The sequence below is a fragment of the Manis javanica genome, chromosome 6, assembly GCF_040802235.1.
Source record: "Manis javanica isolate MJ-LG chromosome 6, MJ_LKY, whole genome shotgun sequence".
In the NCBI taxonomy this organism is placed as follows: Eukaryota; Metazoa; Chordata; class Mammalia; order Pholidota; family Manidae; genus Manis; species Manis javanica.
The window spans coordinates 111,633,625-111,654,401 of NC_133161.1; the positions used below are offsets into that span (position 1 = coordinate 111,633,625).

Consider the following 20,777-nt stretch of genomic DNA (forward strand, 5'->3'; position numbering starts at 1 on the left):
GCATGGGTTAGAAATAAGGTACACAGAAAGAATTGCTGAATAAAAACAAGGAATAGGAAAGAGACAATAGCTACTAATTTTCCAGAATTTAAGAAAAGCATGAATATTGAGAGTAAGGAAGCTTACCAAATCCTGAACAAGATAAATAAAGGCAAATCTGAAGGACACCAGAAATAACCAAAAAAACAAACTTCAAGGAAAGCAGAGAGGAAAGGCCTCAGAGACATGAGTTAGATTGACAGCAGACTTCTCATCAGTAGTACACATGCCCCAAGAAAAATACTCTCTTCCAAATGCTGAGAGAATAATGATCAATTTAGAATTTTGTATGTAATTAAATAATTACTTACTGAGAAAAGGGAATGTGCACTAGAAAGATTTAGCAATACTAAACATATGCTTACCCAATAAAAGTCCAAAAACATACAAACAAGCTAACAATTTATAAGAAAACATTAGCATCCACAATCATACTTAGAAAATTTAATACTTTTTTTACAAATTGACTAAAATAAATAATAGTAAAGAGACTATAAACAAAACATTGTCAGCTTGATCTGACTTAGCAAGTGTAGAAAATAAGTTTTCATTTTTATCTAGAACAGTCAAAAAGAAAACAAGCATTAAACATAAGTCTTAATGAATTCTTTGACTATGGTGTAGTAAACCTAGAATAGATAATAGCCCTCTGCCCACAGATCTCTAATCATTCCATTTGAAAACTAAAAAAAGTTTTCTTAGTAGTTATCAGAAATCATAATTGGAAAATAAAACAATTTAGAGCTAAGCAACAATGAAAAAACTACATATAAAAAAACCATGTGGGAAACCACTCAAGTGATACTTAGAAAAATAGTATGGTTTCATATATAAGGCAAGACATTAAAAAAAAATTCCCTAGAAAAAGATTTATATTTGTGTTCTTAGGAACTCTTTTTATTGTAAGATGTTCTGTTTCTCTTTAGTGTGAAAGTACTGTCTAAAACAGGCACATTTACCTGAAATGCCTTTATAGCACTTTTGAGTTTGGAATGTTCATAGAGCTTAGCTGATAAATGATTTAAATATGGAAAAGAAGCAAGTCAAGGACAGATTTACAAGAAATAATGCAGTTGTTATACTGTAGATAATGAAGTATATTCCAACAGTACAAATAGCAAAAAAAAAATCCTAATTTCTTAGATAAATGGGTGTTATGATTTGGGATAAAATTTTAGCGATAATGCACTGATTCAAAAAGTACTTGTATGATCTGGGAAACAACTGTAATTCAGAAAGTTTTGATATAGACACTCATGTTTCACATGTGAAGAGTTTGAAGAAATTCTGTGACCTATGAAAAAGGTAAAGCAAATAATATGAATCAATATTTTGTAAGTTATATGTTTTTGATATTTACATTAATAAATGATAAATATTTGATTATTTTACATATTCATATGATAAAAATATTTTAAAATATTCTTACTGGCAAAATAGGGCAATCCCTTTACTTGGAGTTGCCGTATGGTTAGACATTTTTAGTTTATGGCCTTAATGCATGAATTAGAGAAAAGATAAAGACTTAATCATGTAAACTTTCAATTTTGGAAATTAGAAAATGAGCCACAGAGTAAAACTAACTAGTGAGAAGAAAAATGTTGAGGAAAAAACACAGAAATGAACAAGAGAAAACAATGAAAGAAACAGAAGATTAAAAAACCAAAAGAAAGCTGGCTTTTAGACAAACAACCTAAGCAGAACTTCTGGCAATATTAAGCAAAAGGGAAGGCAAAATGAACAATATTAGGAAAGAAAAGAGGATTATAACTGCCTATGTAGTAGAGATATTAAAGATCATGAGAGAACGCTATGAATAACTCCAGAAATATATTACCAAGACTTGTAGAAAAGCAGATTTTACTATGGGAGTAGGGATTTAAGTATTTTGAAACAATTTTTAGATGCAAGGCAAATTAGCCAAGCAAGTTCTAGAGATAGAGATTTGAGAGATTACTAGTTTACAAAAGAGGTGAAAAGCAGGTCAATTTGGAGGATGTTTTAAGACCTGAGATGATGGTAGTGGGATGAAAAAGAATATAGAATTAGAAGGTAGGACTTGAGTACATTTAGGATCATGAAAGTAGTTAATTGTAGGAAGGTGGTACCTATCTGATTTAAGGAAATGAATTCAGTATTCCAACTGAATTTCATAGCCCAGTGTATTAGATGAAAAATGTCTCAAGTGGGGGAGGTGGAGCCAAGATGGCGGTGTGAGTAGAGCAGCGGAAATCTCCCAAAACCACATATATTTTTGAAATACAACAAAGACAACTCTTCCTAAAAGAGAGACCAGAAGACACAGGACAACAGCGAGACCACATCCACACCTGTGAGAACCCAGCGCCTTGTGAAGGGGGTAAGATATAAGCCGCGGCCTGGTGGGACCCGAGCGCCCCACACCCCAGCTCCCGGCGGGAGGAGAGGAGTTGGGGTGGGGAGGTAGAGGGAGCCCAGGACTGCTAAATAGCCAGCCCTAGCCATCCGCACCCGACCGCAGACAGTGCATGCATGGGGTGCTGAAAACTAGGGAAACAGGACAGTAAGACCTGTGAGCGGGTCCCCGCAGCCGGCGCCCCGGGAACAAAGAAAAGCGAGTGCATTTTGGAAGTCTTAAAGGGACAGGGACCCCACAACTGGATGGAAGCGTCCCAGGACACTTAGCCCACCAGTAGGGAATTCAGGGCACCCTAAACCCCTGGATAGCAGGGAAGCTCAGAGGCCCCTCACGGAGATAAACACCATCCTGGCTGTTTCTCCTCTGATGCGGCTCTGCCATATCAGAGCAGCAGCCCGAGGCAGGCCATGCCCACAGCAACGGTGAAGATAAACTCCATAGCGGCTGGGCAAGAATCAGAAGCCCGATCTGCGCAGCTGACCAGCACAAGCTGCTAAAAGTTGCTGTTCTCCCAGGAGAGGAAGGCCATAAACCAACAAGAAGGGACATTCTCCCAGCCATCACTCGTGCCAGCTCCACAAACTATCTCTGTCGCCATGAAAAGGCAGAACTTGAGGCAAAGATCACACAGACAACACCTGAGAAGGAGACAGACCTAACCAGTCTTCCTGAAAAAGAATTCAAAATAAAAATCATAAACATGCTGCCGGTGATGCAGAGAAATGTACAAGAGCTAAGGGATGAAGTCCAGAGGGAGATTACAGAAGTGAAACAAACTCTGGAAGGATTTATAAGCAGAATGGATAAGATGCAAGAGGTCATTGATAGAATAGAAACCAGAGAACAGGAATGCATAGAAGCTGACACAGAGATAAAAGGATCTCCATGAATGAAACAATATTAAGAGAACAGTGTGACCAATCCAAAAGGAATAACATCTGCATTATAGGAGTACCAGAATAAGAAGAGAGAGAAAAAGGGATAGGAAGTGCATTTGAAGAAATAATTGCTGAAAACTTCCCAAAACTGGGGGAGGAAATAGTCGCTCAGACCATGGAAGCAGACAGAACTCCCAACACAAGGGACCCAAGGAGGACAACACCAAGACACATAATAATTAAAATGGCAGAGATCAAGGAGAAGGACAGAGTATTAAAGGCAGCCAGAGAGAGAGAAAAGGTCACCTACAAAGGAAAACCCATCAGGCTATCATTAGACTTCTCAACAGAAACCTTACAGGCCAGAAGAGAATGGCATGATATATTTAATGCAGTGAAACAGAAGGGCCTTGAACCAAGAATACTATATCCAGCACGATTATCATTTAAATATGAAGGAGGGATTAAACAATTCCCAGACAAGCAAAAGTTGAGGGATTTTGCCTCCCACAAACCACCTCTACAGGGTATTTTAGAGAGACTATTCTAGATTGGAGCACTCCTAAGACTAAACAGATGTCACCAGAGAAAATAAAATCACAGCAAAGAAAGCAGACCAACCAAATACTAACTAAAGGCAAAAATAAAATCAACTACCCACTAAAAGCAGTTAAAGGAAACATGAAGGAGCACAGAATAAACCAACCAACATATAAAGAAAGGAGGAGGAGGAATAAGAAGGGAGAGAAGAAAAGAATCTCCAGACAGTGTATATAATGTCTCAATAAGCGAGCTAAGTTAGGCAGTAAGATACTAAAGAAGCTAACCTGGAACCTTTGGTAACCACGAATTTAAAGCCTGCCATGGCAATAAGTACATATCTTTCAATAGTGACCCTAAATGTAAATGGACTGAATGCACCAATCAAAAGACACAGACCCATCTATATGCTGCTTACAAGAAACTCATTTCAATCCCAAAAACATGCACAGACTAAAAGTCAAGGCATGGAAAAACATATTTCATGCAAACAACAGATAGAAGAAAGCAGGGGTTGCAGTACTAGTATCAGACAAAATAGACTTCAAAACAAAGAAAGTAATAAGAGATAAAGAAGGACATTACATAATGATAAAGGACTCAGTCCAACAAGAGGATATAACCATTATAAACATATATGCACCCAATACAGGAGCACCAATATATGTGAAACAAATACTAACAGAATTAAAGGAGGAAATAGAATGCAATGCATTCATTTTGGGAGACTTTAACACACCACTCACTCCAAAGGACAGATCCACCAGACAGAAAATAAGTAAGGACACACAGGCACTGAACAATACGCTAGAACAGATGGACCTAATAGACATCTATAGAACTCTACACCCAAAAGCAACAGGATACACATTCTTCTCAAGTGCACATGGAACATTCTCCAGAATAGATCACATACTAGGCCACAAAAAGAGCCTCAGTAAATTCCAAAATATTGAAATTCTACCAAGCAACTTTTTAAACCACAAAGGTATACAACTAGAAATAAATTGTACCAAGAAAGCAAAAAGGCTCACAAACACATGGAGGCTTAACAACATGCTCCTAAATAATCAATGGATCAATGAAAAATTTAAATAGAGATCAAGGAATATATGGAAACAATGACAACAACAACACAAAGCCCCAACTTCTGTGGGACGCAGCGAAAGCAGTCCTAAGAGGAAAGTATATAATGATCCAGGCACACTTGAAGAAGGAAGAACAATCCCAAATGAATAAGATCAAAATTATCGAAATTGGAAAAAGAAGAACAAATGAGGCCTAACGTCAGCAGAAGGAGGGACATAATAAAGATCAGAGAAGAAATAAACAAAATTGAGAAGAATAAAACAATAGCAAAAATCAATGAAACCAGGAGCTGGTTCTTTGAGAAAATAAACAAAATAGATAAGCCTGTAGCCAAACTTATTAAGAGAAAAAGAGAATCAACAGACATCAACAGAATCAGAAACGAGAATGGAAAAGTCACGACAAACTCCACAGAAACACAAAGAATTATTAAAGACTACTGTGAAAACCTATATGCTAACAAGCTGGAAAACCTAGAAGAAATGAACAACTTCCTAGAAAAATACAACCTTCCAAGACTGACCAAGGAAGAAACACAAAAGTTAAACAAACCAATTACGAGCAAAGAAATGGAAGTGGTAATCAAAAGGTACCCAAGAACAAAACCCCCAGGCCAGATGGATTTACCTCAGAATTTTATCAGACATACAGAGAAGACATAATACCCATTCTCCTCAAAGTTTTCCAAAAAATAGAAGAGGAAGGAATACTCTCAAAATCATTCTATGAAGGCAACATCACCCTAATACCAAAACCAGGCTAAGACCCCATCAAAAAAGAAAATTACAGACCAATATTCCTGATGAATGTATATGAAAAATACTAAATAAAATATTAGCAAACCAAATTCAAAAATATATCAAAAGGATTATACACCACAGCCAAGTAGTATTCATCCCAGGGATGCAAGGATGGTACAACATTCGAAAATCCATCAACATCATCCACCACATAAACAAAAAGGACAAAAACCACATGATCATCTCCATAGATGCTGAAAAAGCATTTGACAAAATTCAACATCCATTCATGATAAAAACTCTCAGCAAAATGGGTATAGAGGGCAAGTACCTCAACATAATAAAGGCCATATATGATAAACCCACAGCCAACATCATACTGAACAGCGAGAAGTTGAAAGCTTTTCCTCTGAGATTGGGAACAAGACAGGGTTGCCCACTCTCCCCACTGTTATTTAACATAGTACTGGAGGTCCTAGCCATGGCAATTAGACAAAACAAATAAATTCAAGGAATCCAGATTGGTAAAGAAGAAGTTAAACTGTCACTATTTGCAGATGACATGATATTGTACATAAAAAACCCTAAAGACTTCACTCCAAAACTACTAGAACTGATATCGGAATACAGCAAAGTTGCAGGATACAAAATTAACACACAGAAATCTGTGGCTTTCCTATACACTAACAATGAACTAATAGAAAGAGAAGTCAGGAAAACACTTCCATTCACAATTGCATCAAAAAGAATAAAATACCTAGGAATAAACCTAACAAAAGAAGTGAAAGACCTATACCCTGAAAACTATAAGACACTCTGAAGAGAAATTAAAGAGGACACTAACAAATGGAAACTCATCCCATGCGCTTGGCTAGGAAGAATTAATATTGTCAAAATGGCCATCCTGCCCAAAGCAATATACAGATTTGATGCAATCCCTATCAAGTTACCAGCAACATTCTTCAACGAACTGGAACAAATAGTTCAAAAATTCATATGGAAACACCAAAGACCCTGAATAGCCAAAGCCATAGTAATCAAGACAATTTGGTACTAGCACAAGAACAGAGCCACAGACCAGTGGAACAGATTAGAGACTGCAGACATTAACCCTAACATATATGGTCAATTAATATTCGATAAAGGAGCCATGGACATACAATGGGGAAATGACAGTCTCTTCAACAGATGGTGCTGGCAAAACTGGACAGCTACATGTAAGAGAATGAAACTGGACCATTCTCTAACCCCATACACAAAAGTAAATTTGAAATGGATCAAAGACCTGAATGTAAGTCATGAAACCATAAAACTCTTAGAAAAAAACTTAGGCAAAAATCTCTTGGACATAAACATTAGCTACTTCTTTATGAACATATCTCCCTGGGCAAGGAAAACAACAGCAAAAATGAACAAGTGGGACTATATCAAGCTGAAAAGCTTCTGTACAGCAAAAGACACCATCAATAGAACAAAAAGGTACCCTACAGTATGGGAGAATATATTCATAAATGACAGATCCGATAAAGGCTTGACATCCAAAATATGTAAAGAGCTCATGCACCTCAATAAACAAAAAGCAAATAATGCAATTAAAAGATGGGCAGAGGAGCTGAACAGACAGTTCTCTAAAGAAGAAATTCAGATGGCCAACAGACACATGAAAAGATGTTCCACATCGCTAGTTATCAGAGAAATGCAAATTAAAACCACAATGAGATATCACCTCACACCAGTAAGAATGGCTGCCATCCAAAAGACAAACAACAACAAATGTTGGCAAGAGTGTGGAGAAAGGGGAACCCTCCTACACTGCTGGTGGGAATGTAAATTAGTTCAACATTTGTGGAAAGCAGTATGGAGGTTCATCAAAATGCTCATAACAGACTTACCATTTGACCCAGGAATTCCACTTCTAGGAATTTACCCTAAGAACGCAGCTATCAAGTTTGAGAAAGACAGATGCACCCCTATGTTTATCGCAGCACTATTTACAATAGCCAAGAAATGGAAGGAACCTAAGTGTCCATCAGTAGATGACTGGATAAAGAAATGTGGTACATATACACAATGGAATATTATTCAGCCATATGAAGAAAAGTAATCCTACCATTTGCAACAACATGGATGGAGCTAGAGGGTATTATGCTCAGTGAAATAAGCCAAGCGGAGAAAGACAAGTACCAAATGATTTCACTCATCTGTGGAGTATAAGAACAAAGGAAAAACTGAAGGAACAAAACAGCAGAATCACAGAACCCAAGAAGGGACTAACAGTTACCAAAGGGAAAGAGACGTGGGAGAATGGGAGGGTAGAGAGGGATAAAGGCGGGGAAAAAGGAAGGGGGTATTATGAATTACATGTATAATGTGGGGGGTGGGGGAAAGGGGATGGCTGTGCAACACAGAGAAGAAAAGTAGTGATTCTACGACATTTTGCTATGCTGATGGACAGTGACTGTAATGGGGTTTGTGGGGGGGACTTGGTAAAGGGGAGAACCAAATAAACAATATTCTTCATGTAATTGTAGATTAATGATTTTAAAAAGTGGGGGGATTACTCCCTGATAGGATAAAATTAACTGCAAATCAACAATTAATGCATGCTTTACATATCCTTAATTTTGATGTTTTAAAGGGTGTTGGATGATCAGTCATAGAAGTACATTTTTCTGATAATATTTCTTTATCTTAAAAGGAAAAAAAGCAGTTCCTGTGTGGTGGTCTCCAATAGGTTCTTCACAATGGTATAAAGGTCATATCAAAGTGTGGGCAAAGGGTTTGTTTGTGTTTAAACAGAGGATCAAAGCCTAATTTGGCTACCCAGAAAACGAATTAAGATACGATATGAGAAGAACTTCCAACATCAACATCCTCTGGAAGAGTCATTCCAGAAGATCATCAAAAAACTCCAGCAAAGATCCTGGCTCTGTTGCAGTTGTAGCCGCATTCATCCCACTGGTTCCTGAACTTGCCGTTGGAATGAAGAAGGAGATATCTAAGCTGGCCTGTGCATACAGTAAAAGAAAAAATTTGACTGGATCTATACTCTTGGAACTCAACCAAGAATAAGGAGAAGTGCAAGTTGCAGTGGTCCAAAATCGTGCAACTATTAGACTGTCTACTGTTAAAAGACCATATGGGATGTGAACAGTTCCCAGGAATGTGTTGCTTTAATTTGTCTGATTTTTCTCAAACTATTCAAATTCAGTTAGACAGTATCCATCATATCATTGATAAGTTTTCACAAATGCCTAGGGTACCTGACTGGTTTTCTTGTTTTTACTGGGTATGGCTGGTAATTGTAGGTCTGCTTTTGATATGTAGCTGTATTCTTATTATGTTAATGTGTGTACACAATTTAATTTGTAGTTTGTTAAGACCTATACATGCTTATGTTACTCTACAAGAAGATATGTCAAAGAAATTATCAATCTCCCATGTTTTCTAACGTCTGCTACTTCTATAGCTTTTCTTCTTCCTTCCTAATTACAATCCTTTAGTAGAATTCGTGCCTCATTTTGAAAATTACCGAGTATCATAATTCTCCCAAGTGGTAAAGATACCTCAAGACAAATGCTGGGGGCATAGAAACCACAGAGCATAAATCTGCAAAGAAGTAAAAAGCTAACTTTTCAAAGAATAATGCTTCTCTCTCACTTACCAATTTTACATTTCCCTGTATGGCCCCAGAAGATTGTTGGTTAGCCAGAGACAGGTAAGATTCCTCAAGGGAGGAAAGGAACAACCCAAGACAGGCACAATCGCAGGGGGGCCATCAGGTGAGAAATTGGGGATCAACAGAGGTGAGGCTTAGAACCTCACCCCCCCTGTTTTGAGAGAAATCTTCTGCATCCGTGTATGTTTTGTTACCCTTGTCTAGCTTGGATTAATACTTAGTCTATAAGCACAGACCCGATCATCTACATTTGCCCTCTTATAGCACTAAATTATGTTTTCTACCTTTATCTTGCATCTCCCTACCACTTCAGCATTTTATTTAAAAAAAAAAAACAAGGGAGAAATGGTGGATTCACATATAAATCAAGTATAAAAATCAAACGAATAATCATATCTGACTTGATTGTTTATAGTTCATGATGCGTGATCAAAACCGAAAGTTTCTGTGATATGACTGCCCTTGCACTGTTCACCATGTAAGAACATATTCACTATGTAAGAACTTGTTCACCATGTAAGAACTTGTTTGCTATGCTTCAGAAGTTTGGAGACTGTTGAGAATTAGGCTTGGGGTTGATGAATGATTGTGCATTGATTCCCCTATACAGAATTTTATTGTTGTTAACCATTTGATCAATAAATATGAGAGAAGCCCTCTCAAAAAAAAAAATGTCTCAAGTGGAAGTTCACTCTATGGAGAGGTTTATTGGCTCAGCATTGAGTATAAGTTAGGGAAATGACCTTATTTGATGCTTCGTTTTTATTTCAGTTTGGAGAATTTTGAGTTTTATTATGGCAGCTTAAAAAGGAATTGATAATAGTTTTAAAACAGTAAAGTAATTGTATGTTAATTTAATTGATTCTAGTATAAAGAGTAGAGTTCCTTGGCAGAGATATTACCAATATAAGCTTATTTCCAAGTAATTGCCAAGTAATTCTCAGTATAGGTTTTTTTAATTGAAGTATTGGTGATATACAATCTCATATTGGTTTCAAATGTACACACACTGGTTCAAGTTATCCATGTTATTAAATCCTCACCCCACTAGTGTGGTTACTATCTGTCATCATAGGAAGTAATGATTATAATTATGTTTGAGAATTTTGTGCCCTTTTCCCACTGACCCACCCCAACCCCTTCCTAATGGTATCCACTAGTCAGTTCTCAGTGTCTACAAGTCTACTGCTGTTTGTTCATTCTCTTTTGCTTTGTTTTTATATTCAAAAAAGTGAAATAACTATAGATTTTCAAATTGGAGTGATAATCAATTTTTCTGGACAACTAATAATGAGTAAGAATGCTAAATCATTTGGTAGGTTATAAGGGGGAGACCCAGTTTTGTTAAATGTTAATAAGAACGTTTATCCTAAAACAGCACATGTCATAGCATGATGGTTCTTCTGGATTAAGATTCACTTTTGTTGCCTTGGGGGAGAAGAAACAACTTAACATTGGTTTTAAGGACAATTCTAAATTTCAGTGAAGGCTGCTAGCTTGCTGGTGAGTAGCATGCAGATTGCTCGTTTATAAACTATGATTCTTTTACACACCTTAGGTGATTAAGCTACTGTTACATAGTTTTCTCTACTTGGGTTTTTAAAGTTTCAAGAAGAAAAAATAATTATCTTTAAAAAGTTATTTTACAGTTTACATTAATCAGAATTTCCTTTTGTCTTTGACAGTATAGAAAAAGGTTGAAAAGTGTTCTTGAGTTCATCTCTTTAAAGTCAGTCCACCTATCCTCACCTTTACTGTCCCTCCTCTACTAGGCTGGGTGGATGGGGGAATCTGACTCAGACAGAGATGGCATCTGGGCCTTTAGCAATCCTGTTTCCTTGCTGTGTTATCTTTGATTTAAAGCTTTTAGTTGGTGATCAATATTTGTGTGCTATTTTAAATCACAACTGTATTTTTAGAGAATGTGAAATGATAGTAGAAGACATTGAAAATTAGGTTAAGAGAGTTCTGTGTTACTTTAAACTCAAATTCTAAAATGTTTTAATTTGTATTCTATACAAATTATGTTAAAAACATTATATGTAAAGATAATAGATCAGTTATGCTTTCTCTTTAACAGAAGGTGACAACAGAATTCATAAAAGTGAAGAATTTTTAAAGAAGGTGACAAAAAGAGAGGAAAATGCCGAAACCAGTAAGTTTATTTTACTTCTGCCACTACTTATATAATAAAATACCAATAGTATTAAGTTCCTTTTGGAACAAGGAGCAAAGTATTTTGATAGAGTTTTTGGAAGGAAAAGACACTGATAGTACTGTTGTTGTTAGATCAGTGTAGCTAGAGCACAGTATTACACAGGCTTGTGAAGAAGAGGTATGGTGACATTGTAGGGAAGAATTGACTTAAATGGTTCTGTCGTCTTATCCTGGCTCTGCCATTTACTTTGGGTGACTTTGTAAGATTAGTTCACTCTCCAATTCCCAACTTCCTCAGATATAAAATAGAGATACAACTAGTTACCAAGGGAGTTTGGTGAGGATTAGAACTTGGTACACATTCAGTGCTCAGTAAATAGCAACTTACTGATACACAGAGGGAGGTAATTAGAAGTTGGAAGGATCCATATATTAATTTTCTCATAATTCTAGCATTGATGTTAGTTATAACTATGCTGATATTATATAATCTTAGGTTTTCTTATCTGAGGGTATATGTATGATCATTTTACTTAATTTTATAGTTAGGTTTTTTTTTCTTATTTTGTTATCATTAATCTACAATTACATGAAGAACATTATGTTTACTAGGGTCCCCCCTTCACCAAGTCCCCCCCACAAACCCCTATAGTTAGTTTTTGACTAAGGTTTATTCCTTTTGTGTTAGGATAAATGTTCTTCATCTAACAAAATAGAGATGTTTTTTCAGTAATGTTTCTTTTGGCTAATTATCTTTTTAAGATAATCATTGGTTATAGCTATTGGAAATTTCTGGCATGGTTATTTATCACTTTGAAATACTTTAAAGAAGCAACAGGTAATTAAATGTGTATCATTGGAGGGAGAGAAGAGTAAAAAGAAAAGGCAAGGAATAAATATCAGAAAGGAAGAAGTAGATTTTCCTATCTACAGATGACATGACATTGTTTATGTAGAAAATCCTCAGGAATCTCCAGAAATCTACGAGAACTAATAACTGAATTTAACAAGATTGTTGGACACAAGGTTATATTTTTAAATACACTTATTTAATTTCTTTTTATATATAGCAACAGAATTTGAAAACTGAAGGAAAAAATTCCATTTGTAACAGGATCAAAGACATAATATACTTAGGAATAAATTTACAGAAGCTGTACAAGACCTCTTTCCTGAAAACTTGTGAGAAAGACCTAAATTTATAGAATAATTATATTGTTCATAAATATATCTAGAAATATTATTAAGATGTCATTTCCTTCATATGTAATTGTAGATTGAATACAGTTCCAATCAGTTAAATTCCAGCATGCTTCTTTGGCTAAAATTGGCCAGCTGATTGTAAAATGTTTATGGAATTACCAGAATATATGGAATATCTGAAGAAATTTTATAAAGAACAAAGTTGGAAAACTCACACTTCTGGATTTCAAGACTTACAAAGTACAAAAATAAGACAATGTATTGATGAAAGGACACAGTAGGATCAGGGGAACAAAAATACAACTGCACACGTATTCATTAGATTATCTAAAGGGTGTCACACAATTCAATGGGGAAAGCAAATTCTTTTCAATAGATGTTGTTGGAACAGAGTTTTCCTTATGGAAGAATGAGAACATTGAGCCTTATCTCATAGTTTACACACAAAACTAACTCTACAAATATAAAAGACCTAAATGCAAAAGCCCAAACCATAAAACTGTTAGAAGAAAACATAAATCATTTTTGCTACTTTAGGGTAGACAGCATTTCTTAGATAATATACAGAATGTTTTAACCATTAAAAAAAATAGATATATTAAAATTAAAACCTTTGGTTCTTTGGAAGGTAGTAATAATGAAAATCATTAGAAAATGAAAAAGCAGGACAGAATGGGACAAAATAATTGCAATATAAAGTTTTTTAGAACTCAATATGATAATGCAGTTTTTTTAAAATGGAAAAAAACTTTGAACAGATGCTTCACGAAAGAATATATATTAATAGCCAATGAGCATATGAAAAGATCCTCAATATCTTAAGTTACAGGGAAACAAAAATTAAAACTATAGTGAAATACTGCTTTATACTCACTAGAATGGCTAAAATTAAAGACTACCTGGTGTTGGTAAGGATTTGAATCAACTGGGAACTCTAATACATCTGGTAGGAACATAAAAATTATAACTGCTTTGAAAACCTGTTTGTCAGTATCATTGAGTCAAGAACATTCAAAATTGTGGGACTCTCTTGTCCCCGGGGTCCTGGCATGAGCCGGGAGCTCTGTGCTTTCACTGTATCTCTAAAAGCCTGTACCTTGCTCTCCTAAAAAAAAAAAAAAAAAAAAAAAGAACATTCAAAATTGTATGTATAATTGGATATAAATTGTGTTGTTCATGCATAAAAATTTTGGAAGGAAATATTTTAAGATATTGATAGTGATGTCTTTTTTTTCCCTTTAAAAATTTTTAGGTCAGTATATAATTAGCCACCCCTTCTACCTCCTGCAAAATAATAAAGTCTAATTCTTCAAAGCACAAAGCTTGAAGAAATTTAATTTGATCTCTGTGTTTCACACTGATCATATTGGCCCAGCTTTATATTTAGGAGATACGTAACTTTGATCAATTCACAACTTCTGTAGACCTATTTTTTTAATTGTAAAGTTGACTTAATAATAAATAATTACCTCAGAATTACAGTTAAGTTCAAATGGAAAGGCTTAGAAGTTGACTTATAGTGCTTTTTTTTGGTTAAACATATTTATAATACTTGTTTTTCATAATGTTACTTATGTTAACATCTAACAGATTTATTGTTATATTTTAATGAGTTAATATCTTAAAGTTTTCTGTTTTAATTTCTCATGTGGCAACTGTTGATAGATAACCCACATAAACAAAAGATTTTTGGGATGCTTAGTAATTTTTAAGAGTGTAAAGACATCCTGAGACCAAGAAGTTTGAAAACTTCTGGCCTAGGGCATAATTATTGTCTTTATAGTTGAAGGTGAGTTATTGCTCTGTCTGGGTTCCAGCCAGGAGGAAGGGAGGAAGAATAGGGAAGTATTTTATGCTTAGGCTCACAAGCGGCCTATATCTCTTCTGCTCATGTTCTGTTCGTCATAGCTCAGACATTGAGAAATGTTCTGTGCTCAATAGCCATATGTCCAACTATAATTTTAGTAGATTTTGGTAGTCAAACCAAGCACTGTCTGCCCTAATCACATGATTAGTTTAAAGCAGAAAAATCATATAATAAATTCAGAAAGAGCAGTTGCTAAAATTGAACAACTGTTCATGATTTAAAGAACAAAAACTAAAACCTCATAAGCTACGTATAAAAAAAAATCTTTAGCTAAAGCTGTCTTAAATGTGTTAACTATAGAAGCATTTCTTTTAAAATCAAGAATAAGACAAAAGATATATACATTATCACTGCTACTATTCATCATGAACAAGGAAACCACAGAAAAAATAAAAGCTAACTGACTGGAAAGGAAGAAGCTCAATTTGAAGAAGTTAAAAATTCCTTGTTTATATCAGCGGTTGACAAATCATGGACCCTAGGCCAAATCCAGCCCGGTATCTCTTTTTTTTTTTTGAGAGGGCATCTCTCATATTTATTGATCAAATGGTTGTTAACAACAATACAATTCTGTATAGGGGGGTCAATGCTCAATGCACAATCATTAATCCACCCCAAGCCTAATTTTCGTCAGTCTCCAATCTTCTGAAGCATAACGAACAAGTTCTTACATGGTGAACAAATTCTTACATAGTGAATAAGTTCTTACATGGTGAACAGTACAAGGGCAGTCATCACAGAAACTTTCGGTTTTGATCACGCATTATGAACTATAAACAATCAGGTCAAATACGAATATTCGTTTGATTTTTATACTTGATTTATATGTGGATCCCACATTTCTCCCTTTATTATTATTATTATTTTTTTTTTTTTAAATAAAATGCTGAGGTGGTAGGTAGATGCAAGATAAAGGTAGAAAACATAGTTTAGTGTTGTAAGAGAGCAAATGTAGATGATCAGGTGTGTGCCTGTAGACTATGTGTTAATCCAAGCTAGACAAGGGCAATAAAACATCCACGGATGCAGAAGATTTCTCTCAAAACGGGGGGGTGAGGTTCTAAGCCTCACCTCTTTTGATCCCCAATTTCTCACCTGATGGCCCCCCTGCGACTATGCCTGTCTTAGGTTGTTCCTCCCTTGAGGAATCTTACCCGTCTCTGGCTAACCAGTCATCTTCTGGGGCGCGGCATCTCTTTTTATACAGCCTGCAAGCTAAGAATGGATTCTACATTTTCAGTGGTTGAAAAAAAAATAAAAAGAATTATATTCCACATATGAAAATTATGTGAAATTCAAATTTCAGTGTCTATGAAGTTTTACTGAAACAGTGTATGTTCATTGTTTAGTATCTATTACTGCTTTGTTTCTATAATAGCATAGTTGAGGAGATGGAATGGACTCTAAGGTCTGCAAAGCCTAAAAATTTACAGTTTGGCCCTTTACAGAAGATGTTTTCTGACCTTTGGTTTATATAAATGCAAAGATTTATAGGCTCATTAACAATTGGCAAGGAAACTGATAGAAGGGTCAATATAAAAATCAGTTCCATTTCTACAGAAGCAAAAGCAGAAACAATTTTGGAAAGATATTTCATTAGATTCACAATCCTATATTTGAAACTCTAAGCTGTATGACTTACAGTAGGAACTTTGTGGATTTCAGAAAAGTGAATATATATATATAATAGATAATGTGTATATCCCTTATATAATGAAACTTCTTTCAAGGTCTGATGTATTGCCTCAAAAACATTAATACTTCTATAAATCAGTGTGTGAATATTCATTTAAATGGGATAAATTAATTCACTAGGTAGTCTCACATCACTTCCTGTTAAGATTTTCTAAAATTAGCCAGTAAACTTCAGTTTTTAATGCTTTTTGGGTGTCAACAGATTGTAGACTTGCATTTATAAGACCTACAAAACCATAATGATCTAGAGGAAAGATACCTAACAAATGATTAATAGGATTTATTTATGGAGAAATTGTAAAAATTGATAAATACAATTTTTTTGAAAGATACTAAAGACAGTGCACAAAGACACACATAGTCGTGGATACTAAGTCAATATTGAAAAGATACAATTTCTCACCTCAAGAGACTGATGATGAATTTAGTGTAGTTCCAATTTAAATCATAATGGGGTATTTTGAAAAGTTTACAATTATATGAAGCCAAGAGCAAGAACAAAGAGCCAAGAATAGCTAAAACAGTTCTGAAGAGAGTGAGGGTAGATTGGCCCTACCAGATGTCAAGACTTTTTTAAAGATACAGTAATAAAGGCAGTATGGTATTGGCAGAGTAGTTCAGTTGACCAATGTAATAGAATAGAGAGCACAACATGAGACCCAATGCTATAGACATTTGATTTATGACAGAGTAATCTTTGGAGAACAAATTAATTACACATGAATTAAATATTGCTTGGATGCTTTAAATCCCCATATCATTATCCTTGTGGGAAATAAATGAAATTAGACCTCTACCTCAAATCATAAACAAAAATCATTGAAGGCAAACTATGAATACAAAACCTTACTAGGAAATACAAGAATATTTTATGATATTTTATTCCCCAGAAAATGGAAAGATTTCTTAAATATGGCAAAAAAAATAGATACTACTATGTAAAAATTGATGAATCCAACATTAAAATAATGAATATGTTTACCATAAAGGGCATTTCATAGAGTAGTATGACAAGCTACAAACTAGGAGAAGATTCTTTTTTTTTGTAATACAAATGGCTGACAAAGAATTAGTATCTAGGATATATGAAGATAATCCTTTAGATGAGTAAAAAAAAGACAAACCAGTAGAAAAATAAGCAACAGATGTGAACAGACATTTCAAGAATGAGGAGACTGGTCAATAAATGTATTTGTTTTCTGCTGCTCTATGACAAATTAATATAAATTTAGTAACTTTAAATTTATATTTATAATTTATTATCTCAAAGTTTTATAAGTTAGAAATATAGGAAGATGTAACTGGGTCCTCTGCTCAGGGTCTCACTATCCTGAATGCAAGGTTGAGCTCTGATGCAGGCTCTTCTGGAACTTGGGGTTCTCTTCCAAATGAAGGATGAAGTCCCCAATTTCTTGCTAGTTGTTGGCCAAGGGGTTACTCTTAACTCCTCCAGGCTGGGTGTCATGTCCTTGCCCTGTGACCTTTCCAATTCAGCAGTGGAGAACCTCTTGTATGTCAAAATTCCTCTCAAATCTATCACTCATGAAATTCTAAGGGTTTTAGAAGCTCTGTGCCAGGAACCAGGAAAAAGACCAAATGTGTATTTCTTACTACATGACAGTAGGTTTCATTTTATTATGCTTCTTTGTTTAAATATGTTACATATAGTATGTGTTGTCAATGTTTCCTAATAGATATTACCTTAAAGGATAGATGTGTTAAGATTTTTTTGATTAGAGAAGGTATTTCAGATAAAAGCTGCATGTGCAGAGATTGTGGTTGTTAGAGTGAGTAAAACATAATGAGAAATAAGAAGTCTGATTTAGAGCTCTAATAGTGTGAGTTGAAGTTTAAAAGATAGGTTTGTACCACATCATGGTGAATTCTAGGTGAAGCTGCTACTCTGGAATTAAGTTTTTTTGGTTGAGGCATGTTAAGATTTTGGTGAGAGAGCCAACTAAGAAAGGTATTTACACAAAAAAAATAGAATTTAAAATAGTCTAACATTTGTTAGGGCAATAGATGAAAGCTTTTTATAAAGTGAATTATATATTTGTATTATGAGTAAAACTCATAATACAATGAAAGCTTTTTATAAAGTGAATTATGTATTTGTATTATGAGTAAAACTAAATATCTGATTTTTGTGTTGGAAGAAAAAATGATATTCAGAGAATTTGGGGTTATACATACATTTAAATATCTGCTCTACCATTTGATATCCATGTGCCCCTGGGCAAGTAATGGGAACTCTTGAATTTTTGTAGATATGGACACATCTAGTATTGTTGCAGGGCTAAATGAGAATATGGAAAGCTTATGGCCTAGTGCTTAGTATTATGTTAAGGATTCAGTAAATATTTTTAAAAGAGGATTTCATAATTTCTTTGTTCAAATAGATTTAAGATTTCCTTTGATTAAAATCAAACTTTATCACTCTCTCTAATAAAGAAAATATTAGGTACAATTATGGAGTTACTATTTACTGCCTGCATAGTAGACCACTTTATTTTATAAATCAGATTAAAGTATTTTCTCATGCCTAATACTTTATATATATATATATATATATATATGTTCTCTTCCCTACTGATTATCCCTTTTGTTTCTATTGCAGATCAATGTAAGAGTAACCACAATGGATGCTGAACTGGAATTTGCCATTCAGCCCAATACAACTGGCAAACAACTTTTTGACCAGGTATCATTTCTCTACTTGAAGTGTGCAGTGTTTGATACCAGAGTGTGTATACTGTTGCAACTTTGATGTTTCCCTATACCTTTACTGGTCATGCACCAGTGTAGCATTTGCAGTTTTTCACAGTACCTATTAGATATCTTGAACAGCTGTAACAATATTCTTATTCTTTCTCATTCCTAGATTTGAGGGATAGGACTTCTTAAAAATAATTATTAGCAGGTATTTATTTAACTTCTGTTATGCAAATCATTGTAGGAATTCAAAGATATTCTACATAGTGGAATGGTTTGGAGATCCTCAAAAGAGGGCATGGTAGGAGTAAAGGCACAGGGAGTTATAGGCTGTAAGTAGGCACCTAACAGCAGTTTGGTGTCAGAACCTCATAATAAGCTAGCCTAGATTTAAAACATGAATGTAATTTTAAGGAATTTGGGATACTGATCTTGTCCACTTATTCTTGAATGCATATATGAGTCACCTGTGGAGTGTAATAAAAAACAACAATGCATAGAAACCCCCTCCAGAGAGCCTGATATAATTGCCTGGGGCCTACTTTCAACCATTATTATCCTTTTTTTTGAAGTTTCCTAGATGATACTGTATGTAATGTTGTAAGTAATCAAGTTTTACTGAGAAGAGGAGGAAAGAAATTGGTGCCAGAGGTCAAGTGATTACGAAGTTGTGTTGATTGCAAAGAAGAGGAAGGTGATATATCTTGAATGCATGAGACTTCGAGGAGGATAATTTTTACATAAACTTTTGCATATGAGCAGAAGAGCATAGTCTGTAATCAGACTTACTTATCGAGAATAGGACAGAGTTTCTGGTTTTACAGCAATAATTTATTAGATAGCTTGGTTTTATTAGGTGTTATTCTGTACATACTGATCCAAAATATGATTAAATAAAAGTTTAAAATTCCTGGGAAGTTGTTTCTTTCCTTGAAATAGTATAATTAATCTCCTGATTAGGTTATTAGTGATCTTGAAAGCTCTGGTAAGTTTTGCAAGGTGAAAGGCTTTTTGTGTGTGTGTGTGAATGAGCAAATTTTTAAGGAAAATTATGAAGAACTATGTGCACCATACCCTGTAGATATTTTATCTTGTGATCTAACATCTACTTCTGTTAATTCCTCTGGGCCTTCTGTTTCTAAATAAACAGTTTATCTTAACTGAATAAAAATGTGAATGGAGTTAGCATTTATTGTATTTCATAGCAAGTTGAACTGTTAATTATAGTGGGGGAGATGGTAGTGGAATTGAGAAACTAATCAGATGGGCCTTTTAGTATTTGATACTGAGAAGTAAAATATTTCCTTTTTATTCAATAGTACTTTAGTTTGGATACCAGGGGGAAAAGCCTCATATGTCATAGTGTAGTGCATGTAGCAGTTTAAAAGCGCAGGCTCTGGAGCTACAGTCCTGCAGCAGAGTCCCAGGTGCAGCAGGTAGGCTTTGGACAAGTCACTCTCTTCGCCTCATCTTTCTCATTTGTACAATTAGGATGATGATAATATTACTCTCAGAAATTTGTTGTGAGAATTAAATGAGAATCGAACAGTATTTAATAAAGACAAACATACACACACATTCCTGACCATGATGTCAGCTTGGGGCCAGCTGCTGTGTGTAGGAGGCTCAAGTGGAGCCAGAAGTCCTGTGGTTGCTCCCAGCTGACTTCTCCCTCCGTAGCTTCCTCTTCTAGCTTCTATCTATGGGATTAAAGTAGAGAGTGTTACCCCCAAGGAGTATGAATACTCAACATGATTTGTTAGGATACAAGAAAAAAATA

The 20,777-nt window shown here is 35.0% G+C and overlaps 1 protein-coding gene across 7 annotated transcripts in view; it reads left to right on the forward strand.

Annotated features, from left to right (window-relative positions):
- Positions 1-20,777, forward strand: part of RDX (radixin) — a 101,219-nt gene that overhangs the window by 13,204 nt on the left and 67,238 nt on the right. For 5 of the 7 annotated variants that reach the window (XM_037026666.2, XM_037026667.2, XM_073239273.1 and 2 more), the window contains exons 2-3: positions 11,444-11,518; positions 18,903-18,986. In XM_037026666.2, the coding sequence (XP_036882561.1) occupies positions 11,507-11,518; positions 18,903-18,986 (96 nt within the window). In that variant the 5' untranslated portion in view covers positions 11,444-11,506. Of the gene's footprint in view, positions 1-10,741; positions 10,867-11,443; positions 11,519-18,902; positions 18,987-20,777 lie in introns of all 7 variants that reach the window. The other 2 variants (XM_073239272.1, XM_073239275.1) reach the window with 1 other exon arrangement.